The following is a 19555-nucleotide window of genomic DNA, read 5'->3' as shown; positions in this document are numbered from 1 at the left end:
AAACTGTGACCCAGTCTATTAGAGAACACATTATTCTCCTGTCTAACTCGTCCTCTGTTTTCTGACCCACTTTTAGAGCGTGACCTGCCAGTTAGACACTGGCCTACATTAACCAATGTTCTCTGTCATGAATGACTGTCTGACACAGAAACACAGACAATGTGAAACTCTCTCTTTACAAATCAGATCACTTCATGACTTATGGATATTCTAGTATCAAATTTATTAATCCGAATGTAGTTACAAAACTTGTGTCTCAAAGCTTGAAAAACTTTTAACTTGCATCTGTCTTCTCTACATTTCCCCTGAAAGCCGGAGGGAGATTTAACACTTGGATTCAATTGCTCAGTCTGTTTCATGGACAGGATGAGATGGTCCTAATATTTTCTAGTCAGTGAATATTACACCGAGCATAATTTGTAGAAGAAAATACCACAGTTGATTTGAACCAGTTTATTTTATCTACAATTTTGGTAAAAAAAAAAAAACATTTCCAACAGCTTTACAGATCAATATGTTGTGTCACGTAAATAATGTAACTAATAGTTCAGCCTCACCCCAGCTCCACCATTCAAAATGTACAAATGTACACACACACACACACAACATCAAGCCCTTTTTATCGGTCAAAACTCCTTAATCTTGTCCTTTCTAAATGGGATGGAGGTGCCACTGAGCAAATGCCACCCCAGACAAGCTGCTGGTCCCAGACAAGCTGCTGGTCTCACGCTGGCCACCGAATGAAAAGCTCTTAGCTGGCCCCCACTGCACAGATCAGGACCCCAGCTGAGTTCCAGGCTCCCCTATGGATGGGTCTCCACAGGACAAGAGTCACAATGTGTTTTGGGAGTCTGCGTCCCACAGTGAGACTCCACTCCTCCCGAGGGTCCCAGGATCCTCTACTTGAACTGATTATCGATGAGCGTACCCTTCATCTTGGCCTTCTTGGCCTCCAGCTCGGCCAGCTCCTGCAGCCTCTTCTTGCTCATGCCCTTCCTCTCCAGCTGCTTCTCGATCACTTTGGCGTTCTGGGCGTAGGAGTCGGCCACCTCCCGGGCCTCGATCTCCTCCTCCTCTTCGTCGATGGTGGAGACGGTGACCGAGCTGAACTTGCCCATGTCTTTGGTCCGCTTGGTCATCATGACGCGGACCTTCTTGGGAGCCTCCGGCGGCTTCTGGCTGTAGACGCTGGTGTTGCCAAAGCCTTGTCCGAACTTGACCACGGCTCCGTCCATGATGAAGGTGACCGGGGTGTTCTTCACCTGCAGGGGTGGAAAGAGTACCACAATGTCCTACTCAAGTAGAAGTAGTGTTTTCTGATATTTTACTTCAGGAGAAGTAAATGTACTGGTGTAAAAATCTACTTAAGTAAAAGTAAAAAGTAGCTCATTTAAAATGTACTGAAGAGTAAAAGTTACTGAGTTACTGTTTAGAAAAGTAACTGTTGTTAGATGTGATCTTTCCCATGTGATTCTAAAATGATGAGAGGACAGAGTTCAAACTTCATTCTTTTAGTTGAAAAAATAAGAAATTACAAAATAAAGTGCACAATAAATAAAATTCAGACAGATTATTCTTCTCTTCTTTGCTGACTGACTGACTGTTCACTGTGAATGGCTCCTCAATTGGCCAATTTACCATGATCTAGTTTCTGATGCTTATGGAGGCACAAAATTTGTACTCTGTAACGTTAATGGATGTGATTTAAAATGTAGTTAAGTACAATACTTAAGTAAAAACGTAATTAAGTAAAGGTAAAATTACTGACATTACTGAAAAATACTCAAAAAGAACAAGTAGCCTACACAAAAACCCTACTCAGTTACAGTAACGTGAGGATCGGCTCACCTGGTGCTGGTAGAAGAGCAGCAGGCCGCACTTGCCGCACTTCTTGCGGTACTGCCTCTCGATGCCCTCGGCTCTTTTGATGTAAACGTTTTCGTCTTCCTCCACGTTGCAGAACTTGTGGGCATGTTTGGCCGCGTCTATCACCCGGGCCTTGTCCCGGGGCCTCATGGGCAGCTTCTCCAGCTGGCAGTCCAGCACCAAAACCATCTGGCCGCACAGGCAGTAGTAGACGTGAAGCGGTTTCTCTCCGTCGTCGTACTCCTCTCTGTCTCTGGTGTCCGAGCAGACGACGCTTCTAGAGACGACCTTCGGCATGGTTTAGCCACTTAATATCGATTAATGTTATACTGTTAATGTTTTCGGTAACTTATACTTCTAATACATCACTGCAAGACTTGCCAAGTTTGTTCGTCAACACAAAAACGACACAAGACTTCCTGTGGGCGTCACTGGAACAGTTCCTACTAGAAACCATGGATGTCTGTTTTTCGTTCCGCCTGGTTAAAACGTTGTGAAAGGCATTTTGTGTCGCACGTCGTAATTCGCCAACCGATGTCGCTGTCCCCTGGCTTGTTACGTGTATTAGGCTTTAACCATGAGCTGAATAAGTCTGAAACATTTCCACCATGGTCAGCTATAAACAGCGTATTGACAGTGGCCATCCAGGGTATGAAATGACTAAATTAGCTAGCATCACTGGTCCGGTCATGAAAACTCCTGTGCATCAACATTTCATAAGACTGTAAGTATCTTCATGGCGTATTGATCGTCCAGTTTCATATATCCTGCCCCTCTGCATCACAGTGAAATTAGACCCAAGGTTGGATCAGTGTCTATACAGAGTCGCAGCTAATGACCTTCAGACACCTTGCAGCAAGCCAGGCCTGAACAACACCTGACAGTCTGTTTAACAGAATTAGACTTTTTCCCTTATGTCACTCAGACTTTCCCTGCTGTTCACTGGATTTGAACCAGCAACCTCCCAGTCAAAAGCCTGCTACTGTAACCTTCAGGCTACCAGTATACATTATATTGTGGTAAACTACATGTCTAATGGGATTTTTTTGTCCCACATGATGAAATTTGGGGGGTGTAGTGTCCCTTCGTCCTTTACACTGATTGGCCAAAGGGGGGCGCTACAATTGCAGGTCAAAACATGGTGATACTGTATATTTGTTACTGAGTGGCACAGAAGGGGACTGCATCCACCATGGTACACATCTGTGTGTAAATACATTCTCGTCAACACAATAAGTCAACAACAGCTTCGTATTTACATCTCAAGTTCCCCCTATAGAGTAGATTATCTGGTTAGGTTTTGGAGCGCTGTGCTGCATACATCTACATATGAATGAGGAAAACTGATTTTCTTGAAACTAACTCCTTAATGCGTTAAGAGACTGAGTTCATGTTAATAGTGTAGTATGTATAGGCCATATGGAATTGTTCCTATACATATGGAGAAACACGCACACATACTCATACACAAATACACAAACAGACATGTACGCACACACATACCCTCAGAACGTTTCATAAGTTCATACTGGACTTTTATGAAAGTACTACTGTGGTGCAATATATGACGCAACTTTTACGAATGCTATGACATTGAAAATGTATTTTACTGTAGACTAGAGTTTGAAGAATATCTTCTTTTAAAAGCAACACTTCAATTTAGTAGAACTTTTAAAGTGCAAAACCGAATAAAAATAACCTGAACACAGATGCCAGAAAACCTCACTTCACACTTTTAGGTCGTTATGAATGTCAGCAAAAGCAGACTAGTCGTTTGGATGAGGGCTTGGTACTCTGACGAGACACTGAGCCAGAATGCGGATAGTGGCATTGATGCGTGTCAGATTGAGCTCCACCAGAGTCTCCGGCTCCGTGAATTCAAAAGGATTTTTAATCCATCGTTTTTCTGTCAACTCAAGGTGTCTCTCCTCTGGGAAATAATGTGAGAAACTGTTAATGAGTGCACCAAAGTGCTTCTGAATGAGATGAGACAAGTGCTTGGTATCAATGGCTAAGTGAGTAAGGCTACAGTTGACAACAGTTGGTTAATATTTTTTAATATTTATTTCTTTTGGCCAACTTTTTTTATTTTATTTTTTTTGGCCAACTTTTCTAAATCTCATACACTGGGTTGAATGGTGGAGGAGTGGATCACATTGCCATCTCAATAACCACATAGTTGTTGTTGTTGTGGTTATTGTTGTTCTCCCCATCCTCTACCACCTCTTCCTCAGCCTGGTTTGCCACGGTACCTTCTGGGAGGATGAGTACAGTTCCCATGCTCCCAGTATCCACGGTCCTCTCCTCCTCTATGGCAATGCTCCCATCACTCCTGCTGTTGTCGTCCTGGGTGGTACTGATTTCTTCCCCGTTCTGCCGGTCCTCAGCCTGGTCGCAGTGAACCAGGTCTCCCATCTGGCGGTCCTCGTCCTGGTCACAGATACTGTCAGGCGTCACGGTGATCACACAGTGTTCGTTGTTGCTGTTCTCATTTCCACAACAAACCCTGTTCTGCCAGTGTCCCGTTGCCACTCCGATCACCAGTACGCCGCATCCGGCCAATACTGCCATGCCGAAGACAACAACCAAGGCCATCACAGCCATCTCCATGTAGATGACAATACCTCCGTTGTCCGGTAGCAGGAGAAGGTACTGGACCACGGTCTGCCGATGAATATTCTCCTTGATTGTCTCCACAGTCTCACAGGTATAAAGGCCGGCGTCTAACTCGGTGGGCTCGGTGATGAAAAGACCCTGGCTGAGCACTGTGTGTCGGGGGCCTGGGAGGAGGACGCTGTCGGAGAACTGCCAGCTGACCGGCAGGTTGGTCTCCGGGGAACATGGGACGATCAGGGATATCCCGATGGTGAAGCGGATAATGACTGGGTTCACTTTCACTGGGGTAGGGAACACACACAAACATTCAGACTCAGCAAGTATCTAGGTCCATGTCAAAGAAGAAGGTAATTGATTGATTCTGTTTCAAACACTGGCTAGAGATAAAAGCACGTTTTGAGTTGACAACAGGTCGTACGTATGTACACGAATGTTCAACTTACTCTCAGAGGTCGGGCACATTCTGACGTCTCCATCAGTAAGACTTTGAATCCTGCAAGATGAGAAACAGCTCTTTGAATTAGGCCACATCAGAGAAGGACTCACTCTGAAAACCCAATAAACAAATTTGGCAAAGGAAAGTATCATAAGAGCTTGTAGCCTACTTACATAAATCCAGATGATGTGCCAACAGTAGGTGCACATCGGCCATTGATCAGGTCCCAGCCACAGTATGGGTCTCGAGCCAGGATACAGTCAGAGCAGGATGAGTAGCGGCTGCAGTCCCTAACGTCAATCTGAACGGCAACGTTATGGGACCCAGTGTATAGCTGGCCCTATGGAGACAGCAACACAGGTTACAGTACAGCATATAGACACACACACTTGTCTCCCCACTTAAGGCGGTGTTCACACTATTGCGCTTTTTCAAACTGCATTGCCTTTCTTACAAAGAAATTAATGGGCAGTGTCCGCTTTGAAAAAAGATGCTGTGCCTGGTTTGTTTTTAGGCAGGGCAGAGGGCTTTATTTGTGAGCCAACCACTCATAAGAAAGAGGAGGCAGGGTTTGATGCTACATAGAAATCTGAAGGTTTACTACAACAACCAGAATGAAAATAGAGAAAGTACCAATAGTAAGGTTGGTAGTAGTTGTTACTCTGTGTTGTGGTTCTTTCTAAGTGTTAAAGAGTGGCACAAACGTACTGTTCCGGGTTCCTTCTAAGCCACCGGTGTCCAGAATATACAGGTTTTTCACTCCAACCAAATGCTTCTGATTTTACTGATTAAACTGCAACTTAGCAGATTGGAGTGTTTGGAATGAAACCTGTATAGTCTGGACACCACTGGCGTAAAGGGAACATTGGTACTGCCTGCTGATAGTGGCAGCTACTGCAGCTAGTCCTGACAGAAACAGAGTGAATCAATCTATCAATCAATCACCACGGTGTGTTTGAGTATTGTGAACATCCTTACACTTTTGGAGGAGAGATGGAGCACGTTGACAGGCTGTGGGGTCTCAAACAGCTGCAGCTCCTCGATGATGCGGCCGTCCTCTCCATCAAACTTCACTGCCTTCTGCAGCCATCCAGAGTCTGAGGGTGAGGAGGAAGAATGAATTAATGAATGGAAGGATGGATTACAGCTCCATTAGGAGGATGTCATATGTAAAAAGTCAACTTGACCTTTGCACTCCTTATGTTTGGTTGATTGTAATTTGGGTGATTTAGGAATTGAAGCTTATTCTACTGTTGCACTTACTGTTAGTCACTCTGGATAAGAGCATCAGCAAAGTGTCTTAATCATAAATGTGAATAAGATAGCTTATTCATCCGTCTGTGTGATTCTGTGTGATTTGTGTGCTTTGTATAAATGCATGGCTGCACATGCTAGTTGTGTACTTGTTAGAGCTCAACAATTAATAAAAAAAAAAAAAATCAAAATCACAATATGATCTTGCAATTTCCAAATCACAGAGGCTGCAATGAATTGCTTAAGAGAGAGGGGCGTCCAAAATGGATTTCTAAACAAGGCGTTTTAGTGCTCCGGGTAATCTTTGGTCCATGAATCAAGTACAATATTCTTAATATCTTTTAGCCCTAGTACCTGTGCCAATGAACATGACTTCATGCTGTTCTCCATCCAACGATGTCACTCGGTCCACAACAATTTTGGAGAACCGGGTCCCTGTCCTGACCAGCAGAGGCCTGCCGGTCAGTGGTCGGACAACCTGCTCCATCAGTGGGTGATTTTTAACAAACTGCAGTGTTTTGTCTGGGAGGTCCAGAGAGGACCTCACACCCTTTTCCCTCATGGCGTTGTTAATACACTGCAAGAACAAGACAGAAGCAGATTAGATTTGATAATGACGTGAACCTTGAGTGAACTTGATGACATGAATTGTACAACTCAATATTAAGGTATTCCTAAAGTTGTGTTCACTGACTGCAGTAAATAATGAGATTTTGAACTTTGAATCTTTCTAGTCTTGATACTTACTGATCCAGGGCGGGGAACTGGCACCTCTCCAGTATATGGGACCCATTTCCCATGACGCTGAGTCAAAAACCTTCCGCTGAACGCTCGGCTGACGTCTGACAGCTTATATGCACAGACGGCAGACTGGCTAGAAGTAGCTGAGGACTTCCTGTCATGGATTCAGAAAAGCTCCCATTATATCTTACTATATTTATATGTCTATATATCTTTATATCTTTTCTACATATTATGTTATAGTGCTAATCAACTACTACACACATACGGTATACACATGAAACATGGACTTTATACAGTTATGTAATTGTATCAAGGTCCTAAATGATGAGGTCACAAGCTATATTGTCCTTTCATTTTGACTGAGATGGTTAAAGGGACCTGAACATTAATCCTTGGTCACCCTCAGTTCATAATGACTGGGATGGTCAGAGGAACCCTAGCCAGAGATCCTTGGTCAGCACTCTAACTACTAACATGTTAATAAAAATGTTATCATCTGCAAACATTGTCACCTCCCTCAACAACAATTTTAACAGTGACAATGACTACAGTAAAATCTTGTCCTGCAGACTACTATAATCCCACAGTGAGACTAGACTGAGGAAGACAACTCACAAGTCAGAAGTGAAGGTGGCATAGAAGACACTGTCCCTCCAGTCATTTTGGTCTTTGAGCAGGAAGACGTCCTGGACCAGGGATTGCATGCCTTGCTGGCCCATAGGACAATCCAGACGTGCCTTCAGGAAAGACGTCCACTTCCTCTGCAGGGTCCTTCGGCCCCCCATGTCGCCCTAGGACAACACACACGCAGTCAGTTACATCAGCTGGATTTACACTGTCCACTAAAGGAGGTTTAATTCCACCTATGTGAAGGTAGAGCACACTATTGTATCCAATGACTTTGCAGACATGATTACCTTGCACACACGGGCAATCCTGGACACCTGGGTGTTGGCTGACCATCTCTTCACGGCCGTCTCAGTGAAGAACAAAAATATATTGTCGTCTTCACCTTCCTGGCTGTTTTTACTTGTTTCAATGAGTTTCATTGAAACAAAGGTGGGATCTGAAACCATGACAGCACACAGAAAACTGAAGATATGAGATAACAGGGGCACTGAGGTTCTACAAGGTCTGAAGCTGCACTGTTGAAATACGAATGTTAAGAAGATTCTATTCTATGATTCTATTCCACAAATCATCTGTCTTATGAAACACACATTCAGATAGTTGGAGATAGAATTATTCACAGCACCGCACTCTAGATGTGTAGTTACATGTTCACAAACAGAGGAGAGGAGAGCTTACCGTTTAACCAGAAACGGTCGCTTTCGGTCTTGAGGGGGATCGGTGCGTTTTTCTGGAACACCGATTCTGTGCCCAGAAAGTTGGAGGAGGTGGCCGAGTACAAAACGTTTTCTGTCAAGTGGAAAGGAAACAGTTGAGTATCACAATTCAAAACCGGAATCCGGGCTCTATTCTCATCTGTCTTTCAAATTGAATAGCTAGTATGGAAAAGTCCTCACTGCCTCAAATCAATCAATGTTTTCATGGTCAGAGGACATGAGAAGCAAGTTGTTATTTACTGGTTAGATTCGACCATGAAAAGAAGACCTCTATAAGACTTCACACTGTGGCAAACAACCATATCAGGAGGAGGAGGATCTGTTAACTCCACTATACTCACCAACCATAAGGGAGGTGTGCCGTTGGTTGGGGTCAAAAGGCACTGTCCCCTTTCCTGCCACCTGTTTCCCTTCCAGGATGACTTGTCCGTCAGCAAAGGTCTGGTGGAGGAGACATTCATGTTTAATTTTCATTTGGTACACAGGGCCAAATCGATTAATCAATCAATCCATCTATCCCATTTTTTATCACCTAAGTGTACAATACTCACCATGTAGTTACACACAGGATTGAAAGCGTTCGTGCCGCACACGAGCATCCTTCCATCCCGAGTTGTGTGTAGGGCCTTGATGAAGTTTTCGCAGTCCGTAGCATCTCTGCCCTTCATCTGGCAGAGAGCTTTGTCTTCTGGGCTGACAGCCCATTTGGTCTGAAAGAAAAGACAATTGGAGATGATTCCTAGAGGTCACTCAACTGTCTTTAATTTAGCGAAATCAAACGTCTGTAAGTCCATAATCTATATTCTCCATCGCTTAGAAGATACCCACAGATTTTTTAAGAACCACACTGGGTTATTTATTCAGATTTGCCAGTTTTTCCTTTCACAAATCATAGGGTTGTTTGCGTCATTATGGTCCCATATAGAAAAAAATTTAAGAACTCTTAAAGAACCCTCCTTTTTCTGTGGATCTGTGTTAGTCTGCTAGAGGTTGTATGCTATACCATGTGTGTCAGTACGTGAAACTGCAATATGCTAATTTGTGTCTGTACCAATGTCACCACACTAATTCCTGCACATTTAATGTCCTTGGTGATTCTGAAATGGCCTAGAAAACTTGTTTGTGTGTGTGGCGTACGGTAGCCCAGACGGTCCAAACAGAGGATCGTACCTCACTGATCTTGTCGGAGATGTCGTCCATACTGAGGGTGATGACGGTACCTCTGGCTCCAACAACCAGATGACCAGCGTCCTCTCTGACCAGCAGAGAGCTCAGATTGGCAAAACCCGGGTCCGCGAAGCGCTTCATGTTTATTTCTAAACCAGATTAAAAAACACAAACAGCAAGAGGTGAAATCTCATCCAATCTCACTTTTTTTTTCATTTATATCATCATTTCATATTTTTCAAATGTTTTATGTTCATACTTTATAGCCTATATTTCATATTTCACATATACGTTCATGTTGCACATATGGTTCCTTTTATTTTTCCTTGTCCCAGTATGTTTTACTGCTGTCTTATGCTGCAATTCACATATTATTTTCATACGTTTCTGTCATATAACAACGCTGAAATTGTTGGTTATGTTGAATTTAATACCTCCACTTTTCTCTGTTCCTAAATATATCCTATTTTGTTGTTACTGTCTCCTATTATTTTCTGCTGTGATGACCCAATTTGAAAGTTTACTATCTATAATCAGTGATATGCATGTGTTTCATTTCAACTTTGACCCCCCAAGGTGCCATCTACATTTGTGCTGAGGATCAGGAGAAGAAGTCTCACCATGGCAGGGAACACTCCTGCGGGGCTGGATGCTTGCCAAAGTACTGCCTTCGCCCAGGATGAGGAGTAAACAGATGACAACCACGGATGGCCTCATCTTGTCCTGAGGTGGGAAGAACACACCAGTGAACACCAAGGTTACAACATCAGTTAGCCTATTTAAGTGTAGTGTGAACATTGTTGTGAAGATTCATAGTTATTAATTACACACTGTTCAGTAAAGAACAGAAATTATTTGTCATGACTGTTGTCAATGATTCAGTCTCTCTATCAGTCTCTCTATCAATACCTATGTCAGTCTATCAATTTCTCTCTCAACCAGTCTTTCTCTCTCTCTATCTCTATCTGTCTCTATATTATCTAGTTCACCTGTTGTTAGATCTTCTTTTCGTCTCGCTCTTCTCTTGTCTCGTCTCTTGTATCTTGTCTTATCAAACTCGAGTTGAAATGTGGTCAGAATCATCTTCTGCTCAACAGGTAAGTGCATAGCCTTCTGTGGCGTCACAAAGGCACAGGCGCGTGAAGACGCTTTTTCGCAGCAAATAGGGTTAGTTTGACAATTGAGTCAAAAAAAATAAAATAAACAAATACATACATAAATAAAAAAGGTTAATTTTTGGACGAACCGCGGCCGCGATCTGAAAGTGAAAGTAAATTTCAGTGCGGTGCGTGTAGCCTACCTGTAAAAACACAAAATCTGAAAGGGTTAGCTGAGAGGGAAGCGTGTGTGTGTGCGTGCGTGCGTGTGTGTGTGTGTGTGTGTATCAGAGAGCGAGAGAGAGGCTACACTAGGACCACATCAGTTTTCCTCCATGTGCTGCTTGAGAGATTTGATTACAATGATTAGTGAGGTTTAGATCCCTGTTCTAGTCAACATCACACAAATAAAGAATATTTTTGAAGATAAATGCTGATTTCTCTCCTCTCACCATCTTTTAATTTGTTTTTCACTCCATACTCTAAATAGAAATAAAGTTCTAAGTATTAAATGTCATTCAAATAACACATTCATTTTTGCAATACATTCAATCTAAAAATGGATGACTTTTCAAAGGATAAATTGAAAAGTCACAACAGCACAATAACTCACCACAATACAATTCCAGCCTAGGGGAGACCAGGTTAGATCCAGGCCCTAATGGCCACTTCCAATACTTCATTTTTTTTTTTTTTTATTATTATTGACAGGGCAGTAGAGATTGCAGGGCAGAGAGAGAGGATGACATGCAGCAGAGGCATGGGCCAGATTCAAACCCCTGCTGCTGCCTTAATGGTACGCGCTCCACCTGTTGAGCCACCGGGGCTCCGGCCCCTTCCATGCTTCATTTTTGCCGTAATGTCTCACCAGAGGGGCACGTGAGCTGCTCAAATACCGAGCGAGCTCTCTCTGCTCCTACTGTCCATTGAGAGGGACATCAGCATCAACCACACAGAGGTCATTCATATTTTCAAAATAGGATTTTGCTGTGAATCCCGTCTGACACATGAACTTTTTGAAACAACCCTATTTTTTCTGTTTTCCCCAAATTCAAACCTGTGGCTTTTTATTAAATGAAGTCACAGCATTGTCTTATTATTCCTGATGACAACTTAAATGCAAGTTCAGAATCATGAGTAAGAGTTGGTATCCAAGTGTTGATTTTATTAATCCCAGTTATTTTGACACGTCTTCGCCCACTTTCATGGCACTATGCTTCCAATAAGTTGCAAACACACGCTCGTAGAGGAAAATCAGTTTTATTTTCACATCGAAATCAAAGGACAAAAACATCTACTCTAGACAGTTGCAACTGCAATAAGGGCATCTTGAGTTACAGTAGTTGATCGGCTTCATGAAGGCAGAGTCAGGGTCGGAGCCTCACTGACAGCAGCTGGTGTCGCAGGTCTTCCCTTTGCACACGCAGCCGGAGGCGCACTTGCTGCAGCCGGACGGGCAGCATGGGCAGCAGCCTGAGGAGAGACAGACATAATTAACCTCCAGTCAGTGACGCAAGGGGAACACATCAGTTTGTGTCCCATTAGACTGTTCTCATTTCTCATAGGACTTGGCTACTGCACGCGGGGGGGGGGGGGGGGGGGGGGGGGGTCATGATCAGCCAATGGCTTGATCATCATTAGAGACACCTGGGTATATTCACAGGCAAACAATTTGAGGCCAAGAGATTCCTCGACGTTACTTGGTTTTGTATAGGCTACTGTAAAAAACTGAAGTCACATTTTACAGAGTGCTGAGAGAGAAGACAGGTGTCTATTTAAATCCAGGTTGATATAGCTTAGGGTGCTCACACAAACCAGACTAAGGGCAACAACATCCATTAAGACACTGTAAGTGGATTAAGCTCCCACTTCCAGACCATCGGTGGGGTCCCACCGAAACGTCAGAGACACATTATCCAAGATGTAGGCTAAACATTGACTACGAAATATAAAAACAAAAAATCTTACTTTTCTTGCAGGTGGTGCAGGCGCAGTTTGTGCAGGTGCAGGATCCACCGCAGTTGCAGGTTCCAGCTAGTCGACAACAAGAAGACAGGTCAGTTCTCCATCATCCATATCACTAAACAAAACCACATCTGGAAATATGAAAACACACAATAAAAGGGTCGAGGGATAAAACTCACTCTTAGAGCAGTCGCAAGGATCCATGTTTCAGCAGGTGTGTGTCGTCGTTTTCTTGAGCGATCAGGCTGGTGTGTGTCTGTCTCGAGTGAGTCAGTGTTGTGTGTATCGGTGGAGGGAGCGGCTCTTTTTATAGCGTCCGGTGAGGAACGGGACCGGGTGCAAACTGTTGTGCAAACTCTTGTGCTGTAGATTTCTTCAGTATTTGAGCTACTTGTATTCTGCTTGCACTAAATATTTTGAACAGATAATCCACGTTTTACTCCCTCATTTATCTAACATCTATAGTTACAAAACATGATAACTTCATAACAAGGCCACACTTTAAAGGTTTGGGCCTGCTATATAGCTGTAAGAGAGAGGAATCAGTGTGTGAATTAAAATGGCTAAAATACAAGCACCTCATGTAGAATGTATACTTTTACTTTTGATACTTAAAGGGGCATTTCACCAAAAAAATGAACCTGACAAATTTTAAATATTATCACACACGTAAAAACTGTTCACAATCTGAGAAAATCTACTTTACAGGTAATGAAATTATATTTGAATTGGTGTGCATAATGATTTATAAGAAATCAAATCAAAAATCAACATAAGTGAATTAGCTTTTTCATCTCAAAGATTGCACGCTACCATGAAAGTAAGTCTGTCTCATGAATTATTTAACTGCTGTTGATTTGCATTGTAGCGTAATTGGAGTTTTTGCTAATTTCCTGCATTCCCTTACTGTTTTACATCATTGTAAATCATTTTCCAGTGCTTTTATCTCTTCATGAGATATTAGCTATTTTTCCCTTGTTTTTAAATATTTAGTAAATATTTTTGAAACAAATGCTCGTACTCCCGGTAAAGACAAAGGCACCAATCTAAGCCATAATTGTGTAAAATCTATATTTATTTTCCATTTAATTTTATGGGCTATAGCTGGTGGAAAAAAAAGGGGAAATCAGGGAAGCAAAGTGGAGGTTGACGTTTTTCAAACATCTTTTGATGTATTTGTCAGAACAATACAGAAATGAGGTGCTTTGACAAAAGTACTGTTAAAGACAACACTAGCTCTTTAATGAAACAGTAGAGGTAACAATTTTCATACACAAAAATAATCTAAAATCTGTGAATCATGAAACCATAAAAGTAAATATAATAAACCCCCCCCCCCCCTTATGCAACAGAAAAAAAAACCCGTACTGCTTTTGACACGTCTTCGCCCACTTTCATGGCACTATGCTTCCAATAAGTTGCAAACACACGCTCGTAGAGGAAAATCAGTTTTATTTTCACATCGAAATCAAAGTACAAAAACATCTACTCTAGACAGTTGCAACTGCAATAAGGGCATCTTGAGTTACAGTAGTTGATCGGCTTCATGAAGGCAGAGTCAGGGTCGGAGCCTCACTGACAGCAGCTGGTGTCGCAGGTCTTCCCTTTGCACACGCAGCCGGAGGCGCACTTGCTGCAGCCGGACGGGCAGCATGGGCAGCAGCCTGAGGAGAGACAGACATAATTAACCTCCAGTCAGTGACGCAAGGGGAACACATCAGTTTGTGTCCCATTAGACTGTTCTCATTTCTCATAGGACTTGGCTACTGCACATCACTTCATCTGATTGTCATCTGAAGAGGGGCTTTAACCAGCCAAGCCATTGGCTGATGATCAGCCAATGGCTTGATCATCATTAGAGACACCTGGGTATATTCACAGACAAACAATTTGAGGCCGAGAGATTCCTCGACGTTACTTGGTTTTGTATAGGCTACTGTAAAAAACTGAAGTCACATTTTACAGAGTGCTGAGAGAGAAGACAGGTGTCTATTTAAATCCAGGTTGATATAGTTTAGGGTGCTCACACAAACCAGACTAAGGGCAACAACATCCATTAAGACACTGTAAGTGGATTAAGCTCCCACTTCCAGACCATCGGTGGGGTCCCACCGAAACGTCAGAGACACATTATCCAAGATGTAGGCTAAACATTGACTACGAAATATAAAAACAAAAAATCTTACTTTTCTTGCAGGTGGTGCAGGCGCAGTTTGTGCAGGTGCAGGATCCACCGCAGTTGCAGGTTCCAGCTAGTCGACAACAAGAAGACAGGTCAGTTCTCCATCATCCATATCACTAAACAAAACCACATCTGGAAATATGAAAACACACAATAAAAGGGTCGAGGGATAAAACTCACTCTTAGAGCAGTCGCAAGGATCCATGTTTCAGCAGGTGTGTGTCGTCGTTTTCTTGAGCGATCAGGCTGGTGTGTGTCTGTCTCGAGTGAGTCAGTGTTGTGTGTATCGGTGGAGGGAGCGGCTCTTTTTATAGCGTCCGGTGAGGAACGGGACCGGGTGCAAACTGCGCCTGTCACGCGGTCACGTAGTAGACGATTACAAGCGGTTTGTGCACACGACCTGGCGAGGCACGGGCAGCGGGAGCAGACGAGGACGAGTTGACGTTTTTGTCATGCAAATTATATAAGCCCCCGGGACACAGGAGTTCCGATTAATTGACACATTTCTAGAGGAAAAACAAGGTTATATAACTGGGTAACAGCGCACACCGGTTGGCTGCAAATGTTTGCGAAATAAAAACATATAATTTTGCTCTATAGGGAAATAATGTAGCCTGTTGAGATTCATAATATTATAATCTCGTGAGGAATATAGGGTAATCAAAAGGGTTTTCAGTCTCTCTCCGTCTCAATATCAGTTCAGAGTAATAGCCTACAAGTTCAAAGTGAGTCCAGAGGCTGCCGTAAGAACCGGGGACTCCTTTAATTTTTTGTTTTACCGACATATTAGTTTAATACAGTTCAGCCCTAATTTAACTGTCATTCCTCTGTCATCTAGCCCCGTGATTCGGGTTTCTGTCTGTGCACACGGTTCACACAGACAGCGGTCAAAGCTGTCTATTGTGGCTCACTTCCGACACCCCCCCCCCCCCCCCCCCCCCCGGCACTGCACTCGGCCGCTACACCGAGCGCTCGTGAGCAACCGAAAGTAAACACACGACTTGTAGGCTATGACAATATGCTGCCTTCAAGTGCTGGCGAAAATGTCGCAACACGATGAGCGACCCAACTGGCGTGCTTTTTCTGTGACACCTGAGTTGCCGATAGCCTATGTGACGAGATGTTTAGGGGCCGTGTCCTGAGGAAAAAACACCTGAGAGGATGGAAGCCTTGTCAGCAACTGATGGTGAAAGTGATGTGTAACTCTTATTCTTTTTCTTATTGTCTGTCATTGTTTGGAATCTGTTAATAAGTAGGGTTGTTGTATGTTTGTATTTTCATTTTGTTTAACTTTAAGTTGTCTCACATTTTTGTTTTTAATAAATAGGCTAAAACATCACTTATATGACTGATGTGCCATCTTCGTTCTGCCAATGCAGCAAAAAGTACTTCTGTGACACTTCATTTCTAAAATGAAACGACAGCCACTAAAAACTACCTTTATGACAAGGTGCCTGTTTCGTATTTGTGACCTAAATCACTTGAACTTGACAGTTCGTAGGCCTATTACAACCACTGTGCTCAGAAATCGGAGCTTGCGATGAGCACGTGAAGGCAGCAACAGTCATTTTTGCGCCCGCCACATATCCGACCGTTTGGCTTTAGCGGGCCTGGAGTGATTTTCCACAAGTCCCTGTGAGAGTAAATAATAGTTAGCAATGAGCTGAGTCATTGTCATGATCTGCAAAGTATGGAATATAATAAACGACAGTGTGTACGTGTCAAAAAACAACCAAACAGATTTGGAACTGAGTGCAGAGAGATATAGGCCTATGTGTGTAGATATATATATGTGTGTATATATATATATATATATATATATATATATATATATAAACCACAGAAATATATGTATATTATTTATATTATCAACAATACAACCATTTCCAAATAGAAAAGTTTGAAATTATAAATTGTTTCATGACATTCAAAGCACGTTGTGTGCTTGTATTTGAGTCTTATTGTTGTTGTCCTTGTTATTATTAAGTATCAGTTTGTAGCCTACTGTTTGTCAATATGTTTCTGCACCAATGTCACTGTTTCTGTACAGTTACTGTGCTTGGTGAACTAGTGGAAACCTGGTTTTGACGAGGTTTGTAACATAATTTACTGGTTCCTACAACATGTGCATTGTCAACTATGAATGACTTCAACTGTATGAAACGACAGAGTTCCTCAAACAGGAGTCCAGCCTACTGGTCTTTGCCATGAACTGCAGTTTAGTTCATCGTGGTGCCTGTCTGAACTTTGATCAAAATAACATCTGAAATAAACAATGACAATATTTACTCAATGTCCAGTGACTTTGAAAAGGGTTTGCCTTATTGATTTCACAGTGTTTGGCTTGATTATATGAACCCGCATAAATAAAGAAGATAGGCTGCATCACTCACTGAGCCTGATGTTAATTAGGCTACTTGATTTAAAGATTGGGCTGAGGAGCTCAGGACATTAGTGAAGTATTATGAGTACAATGAATCTGAAAACACTTCAGACAGTTTATTTTTCTTGTGTGACCTACCTTTCTAGCATCTATGTCTATGTTTTGATAAAGGCTACACATAAAGTTTATTATTATTGGCCGATTATTATGTGTACAACTTCATCCTCTCCGCTTCTCTGCTGAGATGAAAGGACAAAACCATAGAGATTAAATTTACTCAATTTGGCCTGGACTGAACATTTTCAGAAACACCAAAATAGTTAATTGGTCATTTGTACGTCGTGTTTAAGTCTCTTCTAACGAGTTGGTTGAGGTATTTAAACATTTGGTTTGCCATTTTGTTCTAGATCAACTTTCTTACTCTTCCTAAGCCCAGGGCCCCAACTGTCTGTCACTCTGAGGCCTTTTAAAAGACATGAGGGGACGACATGGGGAGGTGATGTTTGTGTCTGTAAGCTTTAGAGGGAGACATTCAGAGAGAGAGAGAGAGAGAGACTATCATATAGACTAGAATTATAGGTGTGGTTGCAAACTCTTGTGCTGTAGATTTCTTCAGTATTTGAGCTACTTGTATTCTGCTTGCACTAAATATTTTGAACAGATAATCCACGTTTTACTCCCTCATTTATCTAACATCTATAGTTACAAAACATGATAACTTCATAACAAGGCCACACTTTGAAGGTTTGGGCCTGCTATATAGCTGTAAGAGAGAGGAATCAGTGTGTGAATTAAAATGGCTAAAATACAAGCACCTCATGTAGAATGTATACTTTTACTTTTGATACTTAAAGGGGCATTTCACCAAAAAAATGAACCTGACAAATTTTAAATATTATCACACACGTAAAAACTGTTCACAATCTGAGAAAATCTACTTTACAGGTAATGAAATTATATTTGAATTGGTGTGCATAATGATTTATAAGAAATCAAATCAAAAATCAACATAGCGTAATTGGAGTTTTTGCTAATTTCCTGCATTCCCTTACTGTTTTACATCATTGTAAATCATTTTCCAGTGCTTTTATCTCTTCATGAGATATTAGCTATTTTTCCCTTGTTTCAGTTGTTTTTAAATATTTAGTAAATATTTTTGAAACAAATGCTCGTACTCCCGGTAAAGACAAAGGCACCAATCTAAGCCATAATTGTGTAAAATCTATATTTATTTTCCGTTTAATTTTATGGGCTATAGCTGGTGGAAAAAAAGGGGAAATCAGGGAAGCAAAGTGGAGGTTGACGTTTTTCAAACATCTTTTGATGTGTTTGTCAGAACAATACAGAAATGAGGTGCTTTGACAAAAGTACTGTTAAAGACAACACTAGCTCTTTAATGAAACAGTAACAAAACAGTAGAGGTAACAATTTTCATACACAAAAATAATCATCTAAATCTAAAATCTGCTTTTCAATACTTTAATCTATAATCATGAAACCATAAAAGTAAATATTGCACAATAAGTAACACATAAAACATCAATATGTCAAGTTATCCCCCTAAGATGCCGTGAGAAAATGAGAAACAATGTTTTTGAAATTGGAAAGTTTCCACTCGGCCAGCAGCTGCAGCCATTCTTGTTTGGTGGGGCGAAGCCTGCCGTTTTACATATTTACACTTTTCAGGTAATTACCCACGAACATGACCCTCGTGACCAGGCATCCTCCGTGAAGGTTTGGCTTGGCTTTCGCAAAGATAAGAGCTAGGTACACAGAGAGAGAGAGAAAGAGAGAGAGAGAGAGAAAGAGAGACAAAGAGAGAGTGAGAGAGAGAGAGGCACATGGCAGACAGAGAAACAGGCATAAAAGAGAGAACGAAAGAGAGAGGCAGAGATGGTTGAATGGGGCGAAGAGAGAGAGAGAGAGAGAAGTCCACTGAAATTAAAACATTCATTATGCAATTAGACAGTGGAGGTTGATATGGGTGGAAGAACATCTCTTGTGTCTTAAGCTACTTAGTATATTTTCCTGATGGATGAGTTTCATAACGGATCAATGTTTACTTCTTGTAAAATGTCACCATTTTTCGGATGTTTTGCTGTCAGGCTTTACACAGATTTGGGTTTGGTGATAAGTTACTCTTTAGCTTTGTATTTTAAATGGCATGTGAAAATAAAAGAAACACAGTGTTTCACAAATGGCATGTAATCATCTTTCTGTTTTTAACAGAAACCAGAAAATCTGGTTTTCCTGGGTTGAAATACTGAATAACATTTACTCTTGTTACTGTAATTATGTCGCTTTTTTGTGTACTACTCTTTTGAAAGTCAGTAGTTTCGCTGCATTTTAAATCACTTCTATTACAGAGTACAAATTTTCATCATTTCATCATTCATTACATCTTCATCTACACATTCATCCAAACCTAACCCTTCAGATATCCATGTTAAAATTTACCTCAGGAGGTTTAAATTTCTAGCCTCAAAACTATCTATTTAA

The 19555-nt window shown here is 41.8% G+C and overlaps 4 protein-coding genes across 5 annotated transcripts; all 4 read right to left on the bottom strand.

The window, feature by feature from the left end:
• Positions 1 to 416: 416 nt before the first annotated feature.
• steep1 (STING1 ER exit protein 1) lies at positions 417 to 2283 on the bottom strand. 2 transcript variants are annotated; one of them, XM_071547407.1, is made up of 3 exons: positions 1921 to 2283; positions 1849 to 1878; positions 417 to 1262 (listed from the first exon to the last, which is right to left on the bottom strand). In XM_071547407.1, the coding sequence occupies exons 1-3, from the start codon at positions 2161 to 2163 to the stop codon at positions 900 to 902; spliced, it is 636 nt and encodes a 211-aa protein (XP_071403508.1). In that variant the 5' UTR covers positions 2164 to 2283; the 3' UTR covers positions 417 to 899. The 2 variants fall into 2 exon arrangements, with proteins under 2 accessions (XP_071403508.1, XP_071403504.1); XM_071547403.1 differs by having other exon boundaries at positions 418 to 1262; positions 1849 to 2283.
• A 1734-nt stretch (positions 2284 to 4017) lies between these two features.
• Positions 4018 to 11368, bottom strand: LOC139668051 (semaphorin-4E-like). Its single transcript, XM_071547530.1, has 14 exons — positions 11327 to 11368; positions 10050 to 10152; positions 9433 to 9578; positions 8814 to 8972; positions 8604 to 8703; positions 8225 to 8335; positions 7834 to 7982; positions 7532 to 7707; positions 6920 to 7067; positions 6527 to 6749; positions 5897 to 6015; positions 5092 to 5258; positions 4911 to 4975; positions 4018 to 4748 (listed from the first exon to the last, which is right to left on the bottom strand). Exons 1-14 carry the CDS (start codon positions 11366 to 11368, stop codon positions 4018 to 4020), a joined length of 2439 nt encoding a protein of 812 aa, XP_071403631.1.
• Positions 11369 to 11770: 402 nt separating this feature from the next.
• On the bottom strand, positions 11771 to 12781 carry LOC139667991 (metallothionein B). The gene is made up of 3 exons (XM_071547464.1): positions 12671 to 12781; positions 12495 to 12560; positions 11771 to 11999 (listed from the first exon to the last, which is right to left on the bottom strand). Exons 1-3 carry the CDS (start codon positions 12693 to 12695, stop codon positions 11908 to 11910), a joined length of 183 nt encoding a protein of 60 aa, XP_071403565.1. The 5' UTR covers positions 12696 to 12781; the 3' UTR covers positions 11771 to 11907.
• A 1145-nt stretch (positions 12782 to 13926) lies between these two features.
• LOC139667980 (metallothionein B) lies at positions 13927 to 14964 on the bottom strand. Its single transcript, XM_071547455.1, has 3 exons — positions 14854 to 14964; positions 14678 to 14743; positions 13927 to 14155 (listed from the first exon to the last, which is right to left on the bottom strand). The coding sequence occupies exons 1-3, from the start codon at positions 14876 to 14878 to the stop codon at positions 14064 to 14066; spliced, it is 183 nt and encodes a 60-aa protein (XP_071403556.1). The 5' UTR covers positions 14879 to 14964; the 3' UTR covers positions 13927 to 14063.
• Between the last annotated feature and the right edge of the window lie 4591 nt (positions 14965 to 19555).

The sequence above is a fragment of the Centroberyx affinis genome, unplaced genomic scaffold, assembly GCF_046629955.1.
Source record: "Centroberyx affinis isolate AG114_WGS23_722 - 3 ecotype Tasmania unplaced genomic scaffold, CSIRO-AGI_Caff_v1 ptg000270l_1, whole genome shotgun sequence".
Taxonomy (NCBI): Eukaryota; Metazoa; Chordata; class Actinopteri; order Beryciformes; family Berycidae; genus Centroberyx; species Centroberyx affinis.
The sequence above is the reverse complement of the archived record's forward strand: the minus strand, read 5'-3'. Positions and strand labels throughout refer to the sequence as shown.

Excerpts from the sequence above, each read along its gene's own strand:
- LOC139667980 (XM_071547455.1), bottom strand. The coding sequence starts at position 14,878 with ATGGATCCTTGCGACTGCTCTAAGA. Across the intron at positions 14,744-14,853 it reads TCCTTGCGACTGCTCTAAGA|CTGGAACCTGCAACTGCGGT; the intron begins GTGAGTTTTATC and ends GTTGTCGACTAG. Across the intron at positions 14,156-14,677 it reads CTGCACCACCTGCAAGAAAA|GCTGCTGCCCATGCTGCCCG; the intron begins GTAAGATTTTTT and ends GTCTCTCCTCAG.
- LOC139668051 (XM_071547530.1), bottom strand. The coding sequence starts at position 11,368 with ATGGAAGGGGCCGGAGCCCCGGTGGCTCAACAGGTGGAGCGC. Across the intron at positions 9,579-10,049 it reads CAGGAGTGTTCCCTGCCATG|AAATAAACATGAAGCGCTTC; the intron begins GTGAGACTTCTT and ends AATCTGGTTTAG. Across the intron at positions 4,749-4,910 it reads TGAGAGTAAGTTGAACATTC|TCATTATCCGCTTCACCATC; the intron begins GTGTACATACGT and ends AAGTGAACCCAG.
- steep1 (XM_071547403.1), bottom strand. The coding sequence starts at position 2,163 with ATGCCGAAGGTCGTCTCTAGAAGCGTCGTCTGCTCGGACACCAGAGAC. Across the intron at positions 1,263-1,848 it reads TGCTCTTCTACCAGCACCAG|GTGAAGAACACCCCGGTCAC; the intron begins GTGAGCCGATCC and ends CCACCCCTGCAG.
- LOC139667991 (XM_071547464.1), bottom strand. The coding sequence starts at position 12,695 with ATGGATCCTTGCGACTGCTCTAAGA. Across the intron at positions 12,561-12,670 it reads TCCTTGCGACTGCTCTAAGA|CTGGAACCTGCAACTGCGGT; the intron begins GTGAGTTTTATC and ends GTTGTCGACTAG. Across the intron at positions 12,000-12,494 it reads CTGCACCACCTGCAAGAAAA|GCTGCTGCCCATGCTGCCCG; the intron begins GTAAGATTTTTT and ends GTCTCTCCTCAG.